This window comes from Sminthopsis crassicaudata, chromosome 2 (assembly GCF_048593235.1).
Source record: "Sminthopsis crassicaudata isolate SCR6 chromosome 2, ASM4859323v1, whole genome shotgun sequence".
NCBI classification, from domain to species: domain Eukaryota; kingdom Metazoa; phylum Chordata; class Mammalia; order Dasyuromorphia; family Dasyuridae; genus Sminthopsis; species Sminthopsis crassicaudata.
Genome location: NC_133618.1, coordinates 89,336,476 through 89,357,773, shown reverse-complemented (window position 1 = coordinate 89,357,773; position 21,298 = coordinate 89,336,476). Strand labels below are relative to the sequence as shown.

Here is a 21,298-nt window from a genome sequence, read left to right as displayed (position 1 = left end):
TATTACATTATCTTTTCTCCTAAACCTACCATTCTTCCAGATTCCCCTATTAATGTTAAGGCACCACAATCCCACCAATTAGTCAGGATCCCCTTTGATTCATTTTCTCCTAGCCTACATATTCAACCAGTTGCTAAATCTTGCCATTTCTATCCCTCCAACCTCTCATAACTTTTGCCTTCTCTTTGCTCATGGTGACCACCTTAATTCAGGATGATTCTCTTGCCTGGACTATTGTAAGAGACAGAGTTTCTCTGTTATCTTTCTCCTTTTCCATTCAATTTCTCACACATCACTTACCAAGGATTTTCCTAAAGTATAAGGCTGTCCATGTAACTCCCTTACTCAGCAAACTCCAGTGACTCCTTATTGACTCTAGAATCAATATTTTACCTTGATTTCATCCCTTTTCTAATTTTTTGTGTGCAAATTTCATAATGTACATAATTATAAGTATAGGACCACTGCATATAATTTGTAAATAAGTAATTATATACATATTGGAGGGGTCTGTGCTAAAACAACTTTTTTTTTTTATGATAGGGGATTAATCAATAAGCTTTGGGGAGTATTTATTTATCCACTTTATCTGATAAGGATACCAACAATGGCTTATTAATGGCTTCATTGTTATTTCTCTGATGTTAACCTCCAAAGGTTAGAATTGTGCCAAATCCTTTCATAATGCATCATGCATTTACTATTCATGACTTTATGTTTTTGAAACTATGTATACTTTTAGCTTATCCAACTGCTTGGGGGTAATACATCCCAGGGCCTTTTCTTTTGCAAAAGCCTTTGTCATTGAACCTTCCTTTCCATGCTCACTTCCTTCATGCTAGATCAAACCATTATTCTCTCATAAATCATCCCTTAAGACATTTCTATCTTGCCTCTCCATTGACTCAATCCTTTCTAAATTTTTTCTAAAACATTGTCATTCTTCAGCTAGCACAAAGAAAGAAAAGCTATTGTAGTTCTTCCTTGCCTGACTGAAGTTTAAACTTCTGATCTGACACTGAAGATCTTCCATATTTAATCCAGCAGATCTGCCCACGCTGGGTTAGTAGCTCAGGTTGGAGACTGGAATGCAATGAGACAATAACAAAACTGATGATCAACAAAAGGAGATTTATTTGGCCACAGTAAGGGAAAGGCTCTTCACCTAGTATATGGTCTTGATTCCTTGCCTGTGTGTTATGCCTAATGATGCTTTAGCCAAGCATGATAGAAGAGCTAGAGCTCCTCATGAGCTTTTTCTTTTTCTTTTAATTTAGGTTATCAGTAATCAAATTGTCAACTGCCAGAATTTTTAAATCTTGGAACCAATTACGTTCCAAGGATGATTTCAATACTATTAAAGGAAAAAAATTAATCTAGCAATCATGTCTGAGGGATCCTAGTAGATACTTCAACCACACATAACCTATTTCTCCCCAACTTGACATCTTATTCCACACAGTCTCTGTCCATCTTGTCTCTCTAACCTCCTTGTCTTTATCTCTTTTCTCTTATATTTCACCCAATATGGACTCAAAGTCCTTTTCCATCCTGGTTGTTTTCCTGTGGACTCTCCACTTTATTAATGTCCTGAAACTATGGTGTTCCCAAACTCAGCACAATATTGTGGATGTGATCTGATCCATAGTACAAAGGGGCTGTGGCCTCCTTATTCCTGAAAGCTATGCTAGTTTTAATGCAGCCTAAAATCACTTTTTAAGTTTTTTTTTTTTTTGTGGACTCATTGAGCTGAAAATTATGATCATGCCTCCTCTATATCCTATACTTATGAAGCTGGTATTCTTTCTTTTCTTTTCTTTTTTTTTTTTTTCTGAGGCAATTGGGGTTAAGTGACTTGCCCTGGTCACACTGCTAGGAAGTATTAAGTATCTGAGACCAGATTTGAACTCCGGGTCCTCCTGACTTCAAGGCTGGTGCTCTATCCACTGCACCACCTAACTGCCCTGATGCAGGTATTATTAAAAGCAAGTGAAAGACTTTATATTCATCCCTAATGAACTTCATCTCCACTAGTCTGTCAAGATCTTTCTGGTCAATGGGAGTCTTACACTGAGGAAAAGGATGCTTCAATTAATCGACCAGACACATATTAAGCACCTACTCTGTGTAAGCACCTACTCTTGAGTTTCTTATTTGTTGGGATTCTGTCTTTCCTCAAATTATTATAATTATTTTTTAACAAGCAAATAAGTGGTACAGAAGATAAAACATGGGACTTGTATTTGGGAAGATCTGAGTTCAAACTCTGCCTCGAAAATTTCTTTGGCTATGTGAATCTGGCTAAGTCATTTAACCTCAGTATCTTCAACAGTAAAATGTGAATAATAATAATACTTAACCTACATGTAAACTCTATTAAGTTACGAAGATCAAATAAAATAACACAATGCAGTTTACAAACCTTAAAATGCCATACAAATACTACCTAGTATTATTTTTAATTTATTTACTTATATAAATAGTGATATCATCCTAAGAGAATATAAGCTTTTTTAGGGTAAGTCTGTTTTTAATTTTGTCTTTGTATCTCAAGCACCTATCATGACATCTTCACATAGAAGGCACAATTTTAAAAAATGCTTGTTGAATTAAATAAATGATATAAATGTAATATTAAGTATAACAATAATAGCAGTAATAGAACTTTAAAGTTTACATAATATGTACAAAAAAAGGATTCTGATTTTTCTTCCTTTCCTTGGAAATAATCTATGTCATCATTTGTTGTAATCCTGACTTTCAAATTGTCTTCCATTATCTGAGAAAGATGACTTGGGGGAAATGTTTCCGACTTGCCTATTACACAACAAAGCCATAGCTGAGAAATACTATAAATATAAATCCTGGAAAAAAAGTTACATAAAATAAACTGAACAAATGAAAGACAAATACAACTTTAATTACTTTTCATAATCATTTCAAAATTTAAATAAAAATGCACTTATACCCCACATTCTGCCACTTGAAAAGACTCATCAATTTCACATATTTCTCATATACCCCAACTTTTAAAAGGAAAAGAAGACTTCTATCTTGATGTACAATTACCTCCCAACAAGCAGCTGCTTTCAACAGCAGAGATTCCAAACCTATGAAGGTACAGCAGAAACATTCTTCCTTGACATCCAATCAGACTTAAAAGGACTGTAATGTATAAAATTCTAGCAATTTTTATCCTTTCATATCATTTATAGGATTCATAGTATTATTGTTTTTGAGGGGAAGAGGGAGGAAGATTTGATCTCTGCTTCTGGGGCTTTCACAAACAATAGTGATGGCTCTCCATACTGGTCAACATGGACAGGCATGACTCTCCTGACTTTCCTAATACTGGCTGAATTCAGAGAAACACTAACTACTTCTGAGCTACACCTGGAGTATATCTCCTGGGATATGGGAGAAACTCAGGCAGAGGGATAAAGTATTAATTCTAATTTTGCTACTCTATAGAAGGACTCTCCTCTTTCTGTAGGAATGAGAATCTTAAAAAGAAAACTTTCAAACCCTCTTCAATATAGCCCAATCAATAGGTGGGTAAATAGAATAGCCACCTTAGCTACCATGGTCTCTGGTAAAAATCCTTTTAAATTTCAAGAGTTATCTGTTCATTTAATTTCTTACTACCTAAAGGAGGCTGTTGCTAAGAGCTATGCATCCCGTCATGGGAGATAAATGATGAACTTGGCTGCCAACAGTTGCCAACAGGATCTGACAACAGATTCACTGTCATCAAGGCAATATTAGCAACATTCTAACATTCCCATCCCTTTAGTAAAAATATCCACAGGAAAAAAGGGGGGAAATGATTTAACTAAATATGCCAAGTACAAAGTGCATAAAGAATTGGAAAAAAAGTTTTCATTAAATCTTCCCTATTAAGTTTAGTAAGATGTTATCAATTATAGATAGTAGTTATATTTTACTTTACATTATGCAGAGTTTCTTGAAAGAGGAAAACTCTGAATGTTGGTCTAATGTTAATCATTTGCCTTGAAATATTGTTTTAAAACTAGTATGTACAAGTTGTATAGCTTGGAAAACATATGGCAGAAAATTAAAGTCATATAGAAATATAAAAGTGGAAACCAGAAAGTCAGTCAATCAGTGTAACTAAACAGATGTTTGCTTGTAGTTCTTGGTATCCAAAACCTTTTTCCCACACATTGAGCAGATGCCTGAAATAAAAGAAAATAAGGCATGCATCATGTCATCAGTCTCTGTCATAACAGCAGCTGTTTGGTTTCTTTTGGGAAATTCTGAAGATTATGAAGCTTTATTTATCAGAATGAAAATAAGAAAATATAGAATTTTAACTATGTCCAAATTCTAAGTTAGATTTTATTGATTTTTGGAAAGAAAAAAAAATGAGGTATCAATGTTTATTAATGGATAAGTTTCTTTATATAATCATCCAATCAGTCCTGATTGTAGGCATAAAGTTTCCTACAAACATAAGACAAGAATAAAACAAACATACCCTTTTTATAAGCACAGCCTTGACAGTAATGAGAACCTGGCTGATGTACAGAACTTTTACAAATTCTGCAAGTGGAGAACTTATTCTTTCCATATGGGTCAAATCTGGATGGGGGAAAAACAGAGCAAAGTAAGATACATGTATGCTGATACTGATAAGCAGAAGAACCTCATACTAAATTTCCTGCATAATGTTTAGCTTTTGGTTTAAGACTTTTTATAAAAACATACAGTGAGAATCAACCATAATGATTACCCAAATACTAGCATTGCCAGTCCAGGTAGAGGAGACCTGGGATCAAATTCTGCCTTGGCCCTTACTAATAGTATAACCATGGACAATCACTTAACACCTCTAAGCTCATTTCCTCATCTATGGTATATTCCTCACAGGGTTATTATAAGGTCCAAATAAGGTAATATATGTAAAGTGCTTTGCAAATTTTAAAATGACATATCAATTATAAGCTTCTCTGAGTAAAGATGGCAGAACATACTAAGTTGGTGATAAAACTGTAGTTCTTGTTTTGTGAGTTTGTTTTTTCCAAAAATGGAAGGCTTTAGCTACACAGGGAAAAAAAAACCAAAACAACACATTATCTTTCTTTTCAATAAGCTTGATTTATTCAACTTTAAGGATTTTTCCAGAACTTACTTATTTTCCTTGATACAAACTTGGAAGTATGAATACTTTCAAAATTTAAATAAAAATGCACTTATACCCCACATTCTGCCACTTGAAAAGACTCATCAATTTCACATATTTCTCATATACCCCAACTTTTAAAAGGAAAAGAAGATTTCTATCTTGATGTACAATTATCTCCCAACAAGCAGCTGCTTTCAACAGCAGAGATTCCAAACCTATGAAGGTACAGCAGAAACATTCTTCCTTGACATCCAATCAGACTTAAAAGGACTGTAATGTATAAAATTCTAGCAATTTTTATCCTTTCATATCATTTATAGGATTCATAGTATTATTGTTTTTGAGGGGAAGAGGGAGGAAGATTTGATCTCTGCTTCTGGGGCTTTCACAAACAATAGTGATGGCTCTCCATACTGGTCAACATGGACAGGCATGACTCTCCTGACTTTCCTAATACTGGCTGAATTCAGAGAAACACTAACTACTTCTGAGCTACACCTGGAGTATATCTCCTGGGATAATGATAACTTAAGATAGATTCTCTGTTTTGTAAACACTTAATATAACTTTTATTTTTTAAAAATGGGATCTCAAAATAATTTTTCTAGCTTCATAACACTACAGAATTAAAGATATAGAAAACTGCACAACATGGGAGCCAATGGTAATTTAAGCAATGGAAGAGAGCAATGAATCAACAAAGATAATATAAACCACTACTGTCAAATTCGCAAGGTTACATACTGACTTAGAAAACAACAAATTAATAGTATTTACAGTATATCATATTTTTATTTATTTTGTCAAACATTTCCCAATGGCATTTTAGTACTGTTCAAGTAGCACTCAGACCCCAATTGCAAGCTGGCCTTGTTCAATACCTCTGATACAAAACTGACATACTTTTGCATAGTAAGATGAGGTAAATACATGGATTAAAACATAGGTCATACTCTAAAATCTTAACTATTTGAAAGGAAAGAAAACCTATATAGGCAAACACTAAAATAAAAAACAATCCACCAATTTTAGGCCTTGTAGATTTTAAGCAAGATTTTGAGGAAAAATTGGTTTACATTTGGACCAATAAAGTATTTTACTGTTTAGTGGTTTGTATCCTAGAGCTAAAGAATGCAATGATTATGTCTTCTAATAGGATTACAAGAAGCGTGCTACATCAATTTTTCATGTTTGGGAAGAGAGAACCCACATTTATAGGAGCTGAACAGGAATATAACATAACTAGGGATATGACGCATAAATAGGATATAACATGTAAACACACACATATATATATACACACAGTCACACATACATACATACATATACAGATATATGTATGTAACATATAAATAATATATGTCATGTTAGCTCCTTTCAGTTGGTACCAGCAGGTATACCAACAAACAAGTAGCATTAAGTAGCAGGATTTTCCTATTCCTATATGGACTTATATGCTAGAAATAACTTTGTCATAAAGGTTCATCAGATTTGCACTCAATGCTTAATATTAGGAGTAATGAAAATTTACTTTATAACTCTAATAAGACTCTCCTGCTTACCTTGCTTTCTTTGAAGTCAAAGCCTTGTTTTCATTTAATTTTCTTCCACCACTTTCTATGCATGAACAAAATAGAAATATTTTCCAATTCATTATATAATATTCAAGACAATCAATTAAAAATTTATTTTTTTGAAATCTTGCCATGTGTCAAATAACCTTCATGGAAAAATACCCCAAAAGTTGATTTAAAAGTCAAATTTTAAGAGACCTACTGAATGATTTTATTTATGAAGTTAAAAAATTTGTGGAAAAATTCCATTTGTACTTTTTGTTAGAGAGCACTTGAGGAATGATGCCACATTTAACTTAATTCTGTGAAGCCAGGGATCTAGCACAGTGCTAAACATTTTGTGTGCTCCATAAACATATAATTACAATAAAAATGTTTTCATTCATTCAATAAACAACTACTTCAAGTGATTTTTCTAATAAAATTAAATTCCATGTTTTAATTGAGACTACTTTTTTCATTCAAACAAACAAACTGGAAAGTCAAGGTTAACTAATTTTTATAGAGCTTTTGAGTTTTTCAAAGTCTTATAAAAGTCAAGAATATAAAGTGTTACATCTCAACTTCAATACGAGGAAACATGAAGTTTACAGCTTAAGCAACCTGTAAATAATCACACAATTATGAACTATCAGAGAGGGTCTCATTTTACTGACCTTTTCCCACTGGTACTCTTTGCTTCACAGGAGGTCACACTCCTCTACTCATAATATTGTTCCATGAAATAACAACTCATCTGACCTGTCAGAGGATGCACTATTCTAAATAAATGCAATCAAGCCAAAAACCTGAGAGGAAATAAAATTCCTTAATAGCTTCTTGTTCTAACTTTATATTCTGCATTTCAAAAACAGAAGGATGATACATATAAAACAATCCACTGGACCTCCTAATAGATTGAATTCTATGTTTTAATTGAGATGGGTGAATGAAACATACCATGGAATTGTCAAAGGTAATTATATTCAAATATTCAAAGAATTTTAAAAAAGCTATTATATACTTTGCAAGATACTGTCTACACTGTAAACATAGAATACATTATTGAAAATGGTTGAATCATATATTAGCAGAATCATCATTTAGATTATTTTCTCAAAGGTGCAGTACCTGTAGTGTTCCTTGCTCCATCTTTCCAAGTATCCGGAGTAATAACGGTACCAAGTTTCTTTTCACCTTTTATAAAAACAAAGGAGATTGAGGAAATGTGAGTCTGTACCTAGCACAAATTACTACCTTCAAAAGAATAGAGTGAAATAACAATATCTTTGGCATCAAACACAGCTTCATGTACTTCTTCAGTACTGCCCCCAAAGAGATTAAAATGTAATTGGGAAATAGTTAACAAAATAAATAAAATACAATAAAACAGAGATAATTTTACATTTTAAATGAAGCTAATATGTGGCTTATAGATCTTTTATGTTATGATCTAATGGTCCCCCACTTATATTTAGGTTCAACACCATTATTCTAGGATTCTCAGTAATAAAGGGCTTACTACAGTAAAAAGCAATAGCACCAATTAAGAAAGACAAGAATAACATGTACTATAAATATAGGTCTTTCACAATTTAATAAGAGATCAATGTGTATATAGCAATATTAGGTATATAGTTTGACTTCTAGTATCATAATAAATTGGAAGTGCAAGGGATATTACAAGGAAACCTAGAAGGCAAAAACTGTATATATACTACCCAGTACTGCTCATGGTCATTAACAATTGCAGATGATGTATTAGCCTTTTGCCCTTTATCCCTACAATACTACAAATGCCTTGGACCTAGTACTGTGAATTCAGTTTACACCAGCTACACCTGGCACTTACTAATTCATTTGCTAACAAAAACTCCCTGCTGCCCTTCTCCCACTTTAACTTCTTTGGAGAAGAATAAGCCATAGAGGGCAAACTCTATTTCTTTTGATTCTACCATAACAAAAACAGTGAAAACACTATGTTGTGATCCACACTCAGTCCCCAGAGTCCTTTTTCTGGATAGATGGCTCTCTTCATCACAAGTCTATTGGAATTGGTCTGAATCATCTCACTGCTGAAAAGAGCCATGTCCATCAGAATTGATCACAGAATCTTGTTGTTGTTTTGTGGAATAATCTCCTAGTTCTACTCACTTCACTTGGCATCAGTTCATGTTAAGTCTCTCCAGAGGATGTAATCATCTTGCTGGTTGTTTCTTATAGAACAATAATATTCCATAACATTCGTATACCATAAAACTTTTTCAGCCATTATCCAACTGATGAGAATTCACTCAATAGTTTATAGTTCCTTGCTATCACAAAAAAGAATGCAACAAACATTTTTGCACGTGTGGGTCCTTTTCCCTTTTTTATGATCTTTTTGTTAATCCCAGTGATTTAAAGTAGGTAATAAAACAAAACCCTCTCATTCATTTCTCCCCACTAATCCTATCTAGCTCATCCTTCACCCACCCTTGGGTTCTAGCCTCTTTCATCTTCTCTTTCCATTATGCCTTCCAGAACCCCTACTCTGTGTTAAATTCTCCTTCACTCTAGATCACTTCCTCTCACATTCTGTCCATTTTCTAGTATTAAGAAAAACCTTTTCTCTAGAAGAGATTCTTCAAGTGGTAGTAGGTCTTTAATACTCCCCCCCAAACTAAGTAGGAGTGAGGAGCTTGCTATATAAGCTAAGTTTTTTCTCTAAAAAGCAATGAAGCTGTCCCCAAGACTTGATTGGCTGAGGAGATTAAGGCTATAATAATTCAGTTTCCTAGTTTGGACTAATTCTTTGTTTTTTATTGTCTTGATTCTTGTAGATGATAATTAAGTCCATGGGAGCTGGTAAGATCACAAGTGAAGAAACAGAGAGAGCAGAGTCAGGACTGAGCCCTGAGGGACATCTGTTGAGATGATGGGACCTGGAAGAGGGTCCAGCAAATGAAACTGAGGAGTGGTCTGACAGACGGGAAGAGAAGCAGGACAGAGTGTGTTGTCCTGAAAATCTGAAGGAAAGAAAGTATCAAGTTGAAGAGAGGGATCAACTGTGTCAAAGGTCAAGGTCTGAATGAGAAAGGTTATTGAAGGTGAAAGGAAAAGGAGAATGAGAATTGAGAAAAAGCCACTGGATTTGGCAACAGAGGTCGCTGGTAACTGGAGAGAGCAGGCTGGGGAAATGTTAAGGCTGGAACCTGGATTATAAGGGGTTAAGGAGTGAGAGGACAGAAAGTCTGGCCTATTCTTTCCCCTGAAAGATGAAGCTGCTGCCTAATTTACTGAAGAAAAACAAAACAAAACACCCAAACTGTAGTCATGAGCTTGAGCTACCTCCCACACCAATGTCCACTCACCCAGACTTTCAGTCCAAAAATAGTTCAAGAGGCTTTAAATGGCCCTTGCTGTCAGCTATTCATGTAAACGGTTCACCTGACTCCTGAGACCACAGAACTAAAAATAGCCAAGAAGGCCAAGAAAGTGTGGACCCTTTTCTGAGGGCTATGATTAGGAAGAAGCCCCAGAACTAGTCTGAGCCAAATCTGGCACAGCAAATCAGGGGCATTCCTGAGACATACTCCCTCAGGTCCTACCCCCTCTTTTATTCTCAGGGACCTATACTCCTGAAAGGCTCAGCGTTCAAGCCTTGCTAGGCCAAGCAACTGCCTTGCACTCACTGCTTCTGGGGCTGGTCCACACTGGATCACTCCATGGGCCACCTATAAAGGCTACAGCTTAGAGACAAACGAGGATAACAGAAATCTCAAAGTAGGTTGTTTTTAATTATAGTTCAATTATTACATAATTTAATGTCAAGACCTGTAGGACAGAACACAGAAGTTTATTTCTGATAATACCAAAGACTCTCTGAGTGACACTAGGCATTCTGCCTTACAAGCTGTTGAGTCTACAAAACTGGAGTAATAATCCATGAGCACAAATCCCCATCCACATTCAGAAGTAAATTTTGATAATTATAGCATACCAGCAAACACATCTGAACAGTGCTTTAATCTTTTCTAAGGACATTCCCAGCAAGCACCCTGTGAGGTAGATAATGCAAGTTTTATTGTCACTAATCTGGAGATAGCAAACCGAAGCACAAATTCAGTAAGGCACCTGCTGAGTCAGGCAATGAGCAAGTACCAAAAGTGGGACTGAAATTCAATCTTGTGATTTCTCCTTCCACTGCAACATTGTGCAGTATAAATCATATAAAGGGGCTGGATTTGTAGGGTTTTTCCCTGTCAAAAAGGAGATCATCAACAAGCATGTGCCAGGCACTGTGCTAAGTGCTGGAGACAAGGCTATAAAGAATGAAACAATTGCTAGGTTCAAGAAACTTGCATTTTAACGGGGAAAACAATAAGGACATACATAAATATAAGTTGAATGACTATAAAGTCGTAAAAGACAAGTCAATTTGGGAAGGCAGATAATAGCAGCTGAAGTGATCAAGAAAAACTCCATGTGGCCAGAATTAAGCTCCAAAAAGAAAGGTATGTGTCATTACAACTTTCTTCCTGGTGATTCTCTAAGTTATGGATATGACTGCTCTTATCCTTACTTCTAGAAGATACTTCTGAGCTGCAGACTAGTGAGACAGCTTCTAGAAGGTTTAGAACTTTTATAGAAAAAAGTTAACAATGCATTAAAATAATTCCTGTTAGGAATTAAGCCCAGTTAGGCTCAGAAGGTAATGATCTAGGGTCCTGCCTTATAATAATGTTAGGGAACAACTCAATAAAGGCAGCAAACCTCAAAATGGGGAGCAATAGTTTTGTTACAGTTAATACTTCACAGTGTTGAAAGATTCATTTGGCACCCAGCGTTTAGTATACTTGCAAAAAGGAAAATACTAGGGTAGAAGCTAGGTCTAATTTAGCTCTGTAATTGTGGAAATTCCCCTCATCTCCCTCACTCAATGGTTACTTAGAAATGAGGAATAATTTACCTCACTCAGAGTTATAAGATTTAACTTTAAAGATAAAATAATTTAATTATAAGCAAATTCATATGTAGAAATATTAATCTAAGACTTCTTGATAAACATTGCACACATTTTCAAAAGTTTTCTATTTTGCTTTTTTGGCGCCATCAAGTGACAGAAATGTGCAATACCGGCAAATCAAATGAAAATATAGATGAAAACAATGCAAATTAACATACTTTGAAAAGTGAAAACGAAGACCCAAAACAATCACATTAAAAAAAAATTATTACTTCTCTAAAGCTCAATTTCCTCATTTGTAAAATGGCTAAGTACTTGCAGTAACCACTTTACAGGATTATGGTGAGCAATATAATTTTTTTCCCCCCTGAGGCTGGGGTTAAGTGACTTGCCCAGGGTCACACAGCTAGGAAGTGTTAAGTGTCTGAGATCGGATTCGAACTCGGGTCCTCCTGAATTCAGGGCTGGTGCTCTACCCACTGCGCCACCTCGCTGCCGCCTCCCCAAAGTTTTAGCAGATTACCTGACACATAAAAGGTGTTTCGTAAATACTTACAGATGGACTGATTTAGCTGACTACAATGGGCACATTGTGAAGAATAAAAAAATGAGAACTTCTTAAGCTCTTTATGATCATTATTCTTAAAGAGTTTATAATCTCATACATATATCTACATATGCACATATTCAAATATAATGTTAATTAGAAAGTAATTAAGCATCAAATAATGTTAGTCATTATCATACTGGATTATTATACAGGTTCAAAGATCATAGCGGGTCTACAACGAAGGGAAATTAAACCAGAAAGATATAGACAGGACTGACAGAGAGAAAAGGCGAGCTGACAGCTGGTAATGACAAAGTCATAGTTTGGGGTTCAGGAAGGGATCGGCCTGAGTGTTTTGTTTTTGTTTTTTTTTTTTTTTTAAGAGAAGCGAATGATCAATTAATTCAAAATTGATCAATTTATAAGTTTGGAGAATTTTTAAAAAAAAGTCAACTTTCTAATCTGGGCTAAGGAAAGATTTCAGGGGAGGATGGAAATAAGTCACTGAACATGAATTTGGGTACAGGGCGCGGGGTCCAGTCAGCTCGGGGCTGCGGGCTGCTCTGTCACTACTGCCGGGGACTTGGATCTGGGCCTATGATCCCTCTGACGAATTATGATTCACATAGAACATGGTGCTAGTGCCGGGGACCCTGCGGAGCTGGCGGTGGCTGGGAGCTGGCCGCCGACGAAGGAGAACAGAGCAGCAGCGTGGATTTAAAGGCCACCCAGCTCATCAGGCTCCGGCCTCGGGCGGAGGAAAAGGAGAAGCCGCGGGACAGGCCTTGCTGACATCGGAAAGAAGAGGTAGAGGACCAGGGGAAGGATCCAAACCATCTCCGGGAACCTCAGGGGGGTGGGCCTGAAACGCAGCAGGGTCGCGCTCTCATCTGTCCGCTCTTTCTCCCCTGCCCCCACCCCAATGCCCGGGGGCCACGTCCCCTTACTCACATTTTTCGCAAACCATTCTGTCACTAGGACCAAGCCGGCTTAACTACTTTCCCCAAGGTACAGGTTTCTTCGAAATGTAAACAGTTCTACAGCCGAGTCCCTCCTTCCGGGTCACAAGAGATTTACTTCCGTCTTTCTAATTTCAGCCTACACCTGGAGTGCCGCAGGAGAAGCGGTGATGGGAAAAGAGGGCGGGGTTTGTCTCCTCTTTCCGGCCTCTCTTCCTCTCCGATTGGCTGCTGAAGCTTCCCATCCATTACCGAGAAAGCTTACGTGCGCGCGCATGTGTGTGTGCGCCTGCGCGTAATGCGCGCCTGCCAGTCGCACCTGAGAGCCGAGGAGGGCGGGAGCTCGGTCTCAGGTGTGGACTTTTCCCTTATCTCCCACCCACGTCTCCTCCTCCCGAGGTTCAGGTAAGCTAGAATGGAGAGTCCGGGGGGTGGGGGGCATCACTCCACACTTCTCCGCTAGCGCAGTGTTCAGGTAATGCGGAGGGTGAGCTCCTCCTGGGAGCCCCGCTTCCCTCCTGCTGCCTCCTTGGGGTTCCCCACTCCTTTCCCTTTCGGGATCGGGCTGCCGCGGGCCAGAGGAATAACAAAGCCTCTCCAGATCTCCGACCTCGGAGCCGGAGCTTGCGGCTCCTGGGCCGGTACGTCGCTGTCAGCGCGCATGTTGGGGAAACTTTTCTTAGTCTCTCCTTGCTCTTGTGGGATCCTAGTTTCGGATCCTGTGTCCGCGGCTTTGCAGGCTCCGGAGGTGAAAAGTTTTTAAGTCTAAGGTCTCGCGTCAAATAGGAGGCGAAAATAGGCCCCTTGCCTATATGCAGTCCCTGCACGCTTCTCTGGTCCACTCTGACCCCCCACCCCCACACAGGCTGTGTCTGCAGCGGCTGTAAATGCCAGGTAGCGCGGAGGTCCGGAAGACCCGGATTCACGTTTGTCTTAGCATTTACCAGAATGTGACCCTAGGCGAGTCACTAAATCTGCTCCTGTCTGCTCCTCTCTGGAATGGAGATAACATAATAAAACTTACCTCCCGGGGTTAGGAGGATAAAATTAGACAAAATTTGAGGCGCTTTGCAAACTTAAAATTATATTCATGCTTGCTACTATTTTTAATAATAATAGAAGTTCTTTAGCCTCAAACTTAGTATGATTGACACCTAGGGACTATCCCTCAGTTTCAGCTCTGTCCTTCATCCCTGCAATTCTCTCCTCTTTGCCTTCCTTCCTTCAAGGCTCAGCTAAAATTCTACTTCTAAGAAAAGCTTTTTCTTTTTCTTCTTAGTGCTACGGGCCTTTAAGATCTTCAGTTTATCCTTTTGAGTGGTCCTCAGACTTTTAAAATAGGGGGCCAGTTCCCTGTCCCTCACACTGTGGGAGGGCCGGACTTCAGTAAAAACAAAAGCGCACACTGTCTCCGCCCCTCAGCCCATTTGCCATCCTCTGGGGCGCATCTGGCCCTGGGGGCTGTAGTTTGAGAATCCCTGCATAGTATGTGTATGTGCATTGTTATTTGTTTGTCTCCCCCATTGGGTTGTGAGATTCTTGAAGGCAGCTACTGTTTTTGCCCTTTTTTGTATCCCTAGTGCTTAGCAGAGTGCCTGGTACATAGGTTGTGTATATGTGTGTGTATATTATATATATATATATATATATATATATATATATATATATATATATATATATATATATATATATATATATATATTATATATATACATTGTATATACATATATATTATATGTATATATTATCTATGTATATACATAGAATGCTTCAGTTGTAGGAAGTTGGAGCTCCTTGGTTCAGAATGGTATGATTAAACATTCCAGGTTTTACCAGTTCCATGCTTTGTTTTGAAGGTCCTTGTCGAGTCACTTGGCACTAGATAGAAGATGGCTCCTGTAACAGTAACAATTTTGGCAGAAATTCTATTTTTAAGGGTTTCCAGTGCAAAGCTTTGATTCTAGTGGTAGCCAGTGCTACAGGCTGATAAATTTCATAATCCTTTGTAAGGGAACCTCTCTTATCTTTGGCATATGACCATAATGAAAATAGATAGACCTAGTGCCATGCATATAGTAGGCACTTAATAAATGTTTGACTTAGCTTCCACAAGAGCTTTTTTGATTTTTCACAAAACGGTTATCAATATTAAAATTTTAATATAATAAATTTGCCTATTGGTTGAGCGTTTATTAAACACTTTGTATGAGGCTCTGTCCTTAACATTAAGAATACAAAGGGGGAGCAGCTGAGTGGTGCAGTGGATAGAGCACCAGCCCTGAAGTCAAATATGATCCCAGATACTAAACACTTCCTAGCTGTGTGACCCTGGGCACACTTGCCTCAGCAAAAATAAAAACAGTCTCTGCCCTCAAGGAGCTTACATTTTAATGGAGACAACTGGTAAACAAAAAAGAATATACAAGTTACTTACAGAGTAGTTCCAAGGCAACTTTAGAGGCCAAAGTCCTAAGCTGTTGGGCCTGAGAAAGGTTTTCAGCTAAAAAGTAGCTTTGAATGTAGGAAGTTAAGAGCAGATATGGAGAACAGCGAAAAGAGCAGGCAGTCACAAAAAGCCATGTCATACTCAAAAAAGAGAAGGATCCCTACAGGCTAAATATTGACCTAGAAAACCACAAATTCACATTTCTATGTTTTATTTTGTTAAACATTTTCCAATTATATTTTAATATAATTTAGGCACCACTCCTGAATTTGATATCTCTAGTGTCAAGATCGCAAATGGTTTGGGTTGTAGAGGTAGAAGATCAGGATGGGTAAAAAGATTAAATGTGAGCAGAAGATATAATGCTATTGGAGTTAGTAACAGATTTGAATCTATGATAAAATTTACTGATAAAATTTGTGTTCTAAAATGTATTTACTATTCTAAAGTTGCTTTAAGTTAAAGTTCATTGTTTTAAAATTTGAAGTGTTTAGCACAAATAGAGCTTATTGTTAATATGCGTTAGTCTTTCATAAAATTCAATTTGCTTTTCAGTGGGTACACCTTCCAGGAAGCACCATGAAAGACACAGATATCAAGAGACTGTTTTATGCTCACCTTTTCTGTGTATTTTCCATTATTCTAACTACCTTCACTCCGTCTTTATTCTTGGAGGACTTCTCAGTCTTGGAAACACACTTGACATGGTTGTGTATCTGTTCTGTATGTGTAACCATTGTCAATGTAGTATTATATTTGCTAATAAAACCAAATCCATCTTCTAAGAGAAGCTCAATTTCACATAAGGTAAGACTTACTTGACAACAACTGATTTTGGGGAAGTGTCTCTTTTGAGGGAAAAAATGTAGTTGTGAGAGACAATTAATACAGAGCTCTCTAAATTCTGTCAACAGTGAATTAGCAGCTGTTCTTAATCAAATCTACTTTTAAATTCAGGGGACTCTTGACTTGCCAGAATGTACTCAAAATTGTTGTATAGGGAGCTAGTACTTCATGAAGACTGTTGCTCCTTCCATCCATTTTTGACATATTCTTATTTCATCTGCCTATGTTTTTAGAAATATTTATTCTATAATTAGAAAATATAGCATAAAGAATTGACCTTGGAATAAGAAAGACCTTACTTCTGACATATCCTTAGTGTTTGGGGGCAAGTCATTTAATTTGTCCATGCTCTAGGCAACTCTAAGACAGTAAATGATAGATACCAATAACCAGAGAGTTTTTACACTCAAATGATTTCATCTGGTTGTAAAGGTTCATATTTTTAAAAAAAATCTTCTAAAGAGGAGCTACTTATTGTAAGAGAGTACTGTCTTTTTTATATTTTGTGGGGAGTTGTACAATATGAATTAATGATGGGATTTATAAGAACAATCTTTTTTAACTCACTAGTAAAGATGACTAAAAAGTAGCTGGCTTGCAGGTTTTAAATCTGCCTTGATGGAACTGGTTAAATCACTATCATATAGGAAATTAAATATTTCAGTAATAAGTTGATATGTCTTCTGATGCAATTTGTATTACTTTGGGAGCTTAAAGGAAATTCTAAGTTGCCTTATTTTAAAATCTAATGTGTTTAAAACAATTTAAGCTTTATTTAGGCAGGTTGTAGGCATGTTGGCCAATATTTAGGTAGGTCAATTTCTGAATATACATTTGTGTAAGAGAAATTCTGTTGTTCTGTTGGTTCTTTACTTACCAAATTTTAAGTACAGAGTTTCTCCAAGTGTTTTGTTATTTTCTTCTAATTTAAAAATCATTAACATTTATCTAGTTTCCTAATTGTTGGGAGGGAGGGCTGGTGGGCAATGACGTGAAGATGAAAGGTCACTGTTTTGTTTTGTTTTTTAATTTTCCATTGGTAGAACTTTGGGCAAGTCACTTAATATCTTGGGTCTAAATTTCTCTGATTAAAAAAAATGTGAGTTGAATTAGATCATAATATCATGATCATTTAATGATTTAAAATCATAAAGATGTAAATTAATGAATTTTCTTGTAATCTACAATAAGTTTATATGAAGTTTCTTCTAGTTCTGATTCATAAATCTGTCTCTGATCAATCATCTACCGGAAAAGGGTGTGTGTGTTTGTGTTTTAGAGTTAACTTAGTCCAATCTCTTGTTTTATAATGAGGAAATCAAGATTTGGAAAGGTAGGATGACTTCCTCACAGTCACTTAGAAGAAATAAATAACCAAGGCAGGATTTGTATCTGTTTTCTGATCCTACAATAACTGCTCTTTACAAGATAACATGTTGCTTTCTCATCAAGATTTTATAAAGTAGAAACAGTATGGCAAGCTGAGTAGAGTGCTAGACTTCGAATTTCGAACATAAGCTTTGAAGCTTGCCTTAGACATTTATCAGCAGTGACAATGGGCAAATTATTTTAATTTTTCTGAGTCTTCATTTCTCTTGTGTCCAAAAAAACCCATCTCCCAGGATTGTAGATCAAATGAAATATGTGTTAAGTGCTTGCAAACTTTTAACATGTCGATATTCCTTTTCCTATGTAGCACTTAGTATATATTAATCAAAAAATAACTTATGGCCTTTAATATTACTTTCACATCAACAGTGTTCTGGCACAATATTTATGCTGCAGCCTAGGATCTCCAGGGTTTGGAAACAGATTTGACATCTGTATTATCCACTGTTCTGTAATTATTGTGTATGGAACAGTATTTTGACCCCAAGTATATTCTGTAGAAGGTCAAGATATTTCACAACCTTTTTTTGCCCTGTATTTATTTACAAGGGGAAGGGGGGAAATATTAAGCTTGTTGTTAAGCTTACTAGGTGCCAGGCACTATGCTAAGCTCTTTACAAGTATTATCTCACTTGATCATCCCAATAATAACAATAGCTGACATTTATTGTATGCCAGCTCCTATACTAATAAGTGCCTTACAGTTATCATCTCTCTCTCTCTCTCTCTCTCTCTCTCTCTCTCTCTCTCTCTCTCTCTCTCTCTCTCTCTCTTTCTCTCTCTCTCTCTCTCTCTCTCTCTTTCTCTCTCTCTCTCTCTCTCTCTTTTTTTTTTGATCCTTATAGCAGCCTTGGGAGGTTTGTGTTGTTATTATCCTCATTTTAGAATTGAGGAAACTGGTAAAGTAGACTGATAAAATGACCTGCCCAAGATTAGTTAGTCCTTATCCGAGGCTAGATTTGAATTCAGGTCTTCTTGAAGCAGATCTAGCACTCCATCCATTGCATCACCTCACATTTTGATGTGCTAAGGTTATTTGGTATAAATAAAATAATGAATTTGCTATATTTGTAATAATAATGCCACCTTCAAAGGGTTTTTTTTTTTTTTTTATGTGTATGGTTTTCTTTTAGATATCCAGACTTCTGAAATCTTGTGTCTACTTTTTTATATCTTGCCTACTCTATCATGCAATCATTGTTCTGTATGGAGCACCACTAATAGAGTAAGTCTTAATTTACTAATTTATGTCACATGAATTTTTTTCTTTGGTAACTAATTTACAATCTAAGATGCACATTAGAAAATGCTTATGGTTAAAGAAGATCCACTAGATCACTAGGTATGTACAATTTGTATCTTAATAGTGGCCTCTATTAATGAACCAAAGGTCAATATTGTCATTTTACTTTTCCTTAAAGAAGTGGCCAGATAGTTATATTTATTTGATGTTTTTGAATTCATTTCTGAGTGATAATTTCTTAAATCTTGCCTTGTTGAGATATTTAGATAATCAGCAAAAATATTAAATGCCAAAGAATAATTTCTACTTAGCACATAATATCATGCCTAAAGTAAAATAACATGCCTAAAGAACCTGTAAACTATGTTGCATGCTAAATAGAGCTCTTATAATTTTATTTACATAATTCATTGCCTTCATGAACCTTTTTTTTAGTTAAAAATGCAAGTCTTGAACCCTTTTTAGAATAATTCCAATTTCTGAATTAAAACATAATTAATAAATTGTTTTGTATTCTGTGTTCATTTAAAGTTTACCTTTTAGTAATTTTTGTGGTTAAATACATGTTAAGCTTGAATAATAATTGGGTTATTTGATGAATGAATGAAGCATTGAAGCATTTATGAAAATGCTTTCTATATGCAAAGCATCATGGGAATAAATAGAAAATAAACAGGGTCTATTCTCAAAGAGGTCCCCCTTTTTAATGGGGAAGACAATACATAGGGAAGATTTAAGATTCAAGATCCCGGGTTTTTTAGGCAGATCCACAAAGCAAATAGTAAAAGCTCTTTCTTAATTTCATTTCCACTGAAAAAACCCTGCTAGTTCCTGACATTCAATTGTTTGGCAGTACTAAGGTCTTTGGTGGTGAGAACTTTCCTTTCTGGGTCATCAGTGGCTGTGTCTCTCCAGAATTTTCCCCCAGGATGATGGCTGAAAGCAATGGGCTAAGCACTGGGCTCAGCGCTGGGCTCCTGGGTTCAGCCATGTGAGCTGTCTTCATCCAGGTGTCGGGAGACCATGGGCAAGGTGGTTGTGCTTCTGGTCTCTTCCTTAGGGGGTCTTGCTCCTTTGGCTGGGCTGACTCGCCTGCTCTGTGTGTGGCAACTGGTGAGCGGTTGGCTCTGACTGGCTTTTCTTCCACAGAAGTTGCTTTACCAGATGATGACTGTGAAGGCTGAACTAGAAGCAGGACTGGGGGATCAGGGAGCATTGCCATTCTCAGAGTCCTCTCTTTTTTTAACAGTTGGTTAGCTATTATTACTGCTGGTGAAGAAGAGGAGGAAATTGGATCCCCTTTCAGGGATATTTCCTCAGTGATAGCTGTTTGTGTGGAGGGGAAGGGGGGATCAGAAACAGGTCTGCTGGTTTGTGAGACACTGCTATTTTCGTGTCTCTTATGTTCAGGGTCCTGTGCTGTCTCTTTCTCTATGCTTGAGGGCAGCGTAATAGTGGGAGTTTGTCTTATCTGGCACCTGTTGCCTTTTGTCTCAACCTTAAGATGCCTTACTACTTCATCTAGGCTTACCTGCCTGCCCTATAAGGGTCAATTAGATGGCAGTTGGGGAAGGCTGGCTCCTTCCTTAAGTAATTTGATGACATATACTATTAATTGACACTAAAAAGAAGATTGAGTCCTGAATAAGATAAAAGGACCATCAATTAGAAAACTAGTCTCAAGTTTGCTAAAGATTTATTTGGAATGAATGTGAATAAATATGGAGAAAGAAAGCTTGTATGGGAGAAGTGAGGTTGAATAGAGGTCAAGGAAAATGATTCATCTGGAATGCTTAAATTTCATTAAATTTTTCCATTTTTCATTTTATGGCTTCTGTTTAGTTATTAAAATATTAATAACCATAATTTTGTTATAAATGGAGGCCAAAGCAGGCCAAAATATTATTTTGGGGTGGTCACATATCTACAAATTTTCATTCTTAGAAATAGCTCTCCAAAGTATACTTTTGCAACTTGCTAATAATCTGATTAGAGTGCATCATTCCTATACACATATATTTGACGGTATATGGGCATGATGTCCTAATGTCTTAAACTGCTTTGGTAGATTAAGTGAAAGTCACTATTGTCAAGTTTTTGCTATATATGTGTGGGTACAAATAGAAAAAACAGTTCCTGTTCTTAAGAATCTCACACACTTTAAATGGGGGAGACAACACAGGTAGGAAGTCCACTTGCAGGATAGAAATGTCTCTTA

At 36.6% G+C, this 21,298-nt stretch overlaps 2 protein-coding genes across 4 annotated transcripts in view; one reads left to right on the top strand and one right to left on the bottom strand.

Annotated features, from left to right (window-relative positions):
* Nucleotides 1-2,899: 2,899 nt before the first annotated feature.
* Nucleotides 2,900-13,351, bottom strand: CRIPT (CXXC repeat containing interactor of PDZ3 domain). Its single transcript, XM_074286769.1, has 5 exons — nt 13,149-13,351; nt 7,831-7,896; nt 6,709-6,763; nt 4,499-4,602; nt 2,900-4,196 (listed from the first exon to the last, which is right to left on the bottom strand). The coding sequence occupies exons 1-5, from the start codon at nt 13,162-13,164 to the stop codon at nt 4,132-4,134; spliced, it is 306 nt and encodes a 101-aa protein (XP_074142870.1). The 5' UTR covers nt 13,165-13,351; the 3' UTR covers nt 2,900-4,131.
* Nucleotides 13,352-13,383: 32 nt separating this feature from the next.
* Nucleotides 13,384-21,298, top strand: part of PIGF (phosphatidylinositol glycan anchor biosynthesis class F) — a 35,370-nt gene continuing 27,455 nt past the window's right edge. The window contains exons 1-3 of one of the 3 annotated variants that reach the window (XM_074286766.1): nt 13,384-13,561; nt 16,158-16,409; nt 18,971-19,062. In XM_074286766.1, coding sequence (XP_074142867.1) covers nt 16,182-16,409; nt 18,971-19,062 — 320 coding nt within the window. In that variant the 5' untranslated portion in view covers nt 13,384-13,561; nt 16,158-16,181. Of the gene's footprint in view, nt 13,798-16,157; nt 16,410-18,970; nt 19,063-21,298 lie in introns of all 3 variants that reach the window. The other 2 variants (XM_074286764.1, XM_074286765.1) reach the window with 2 other exon arrangements.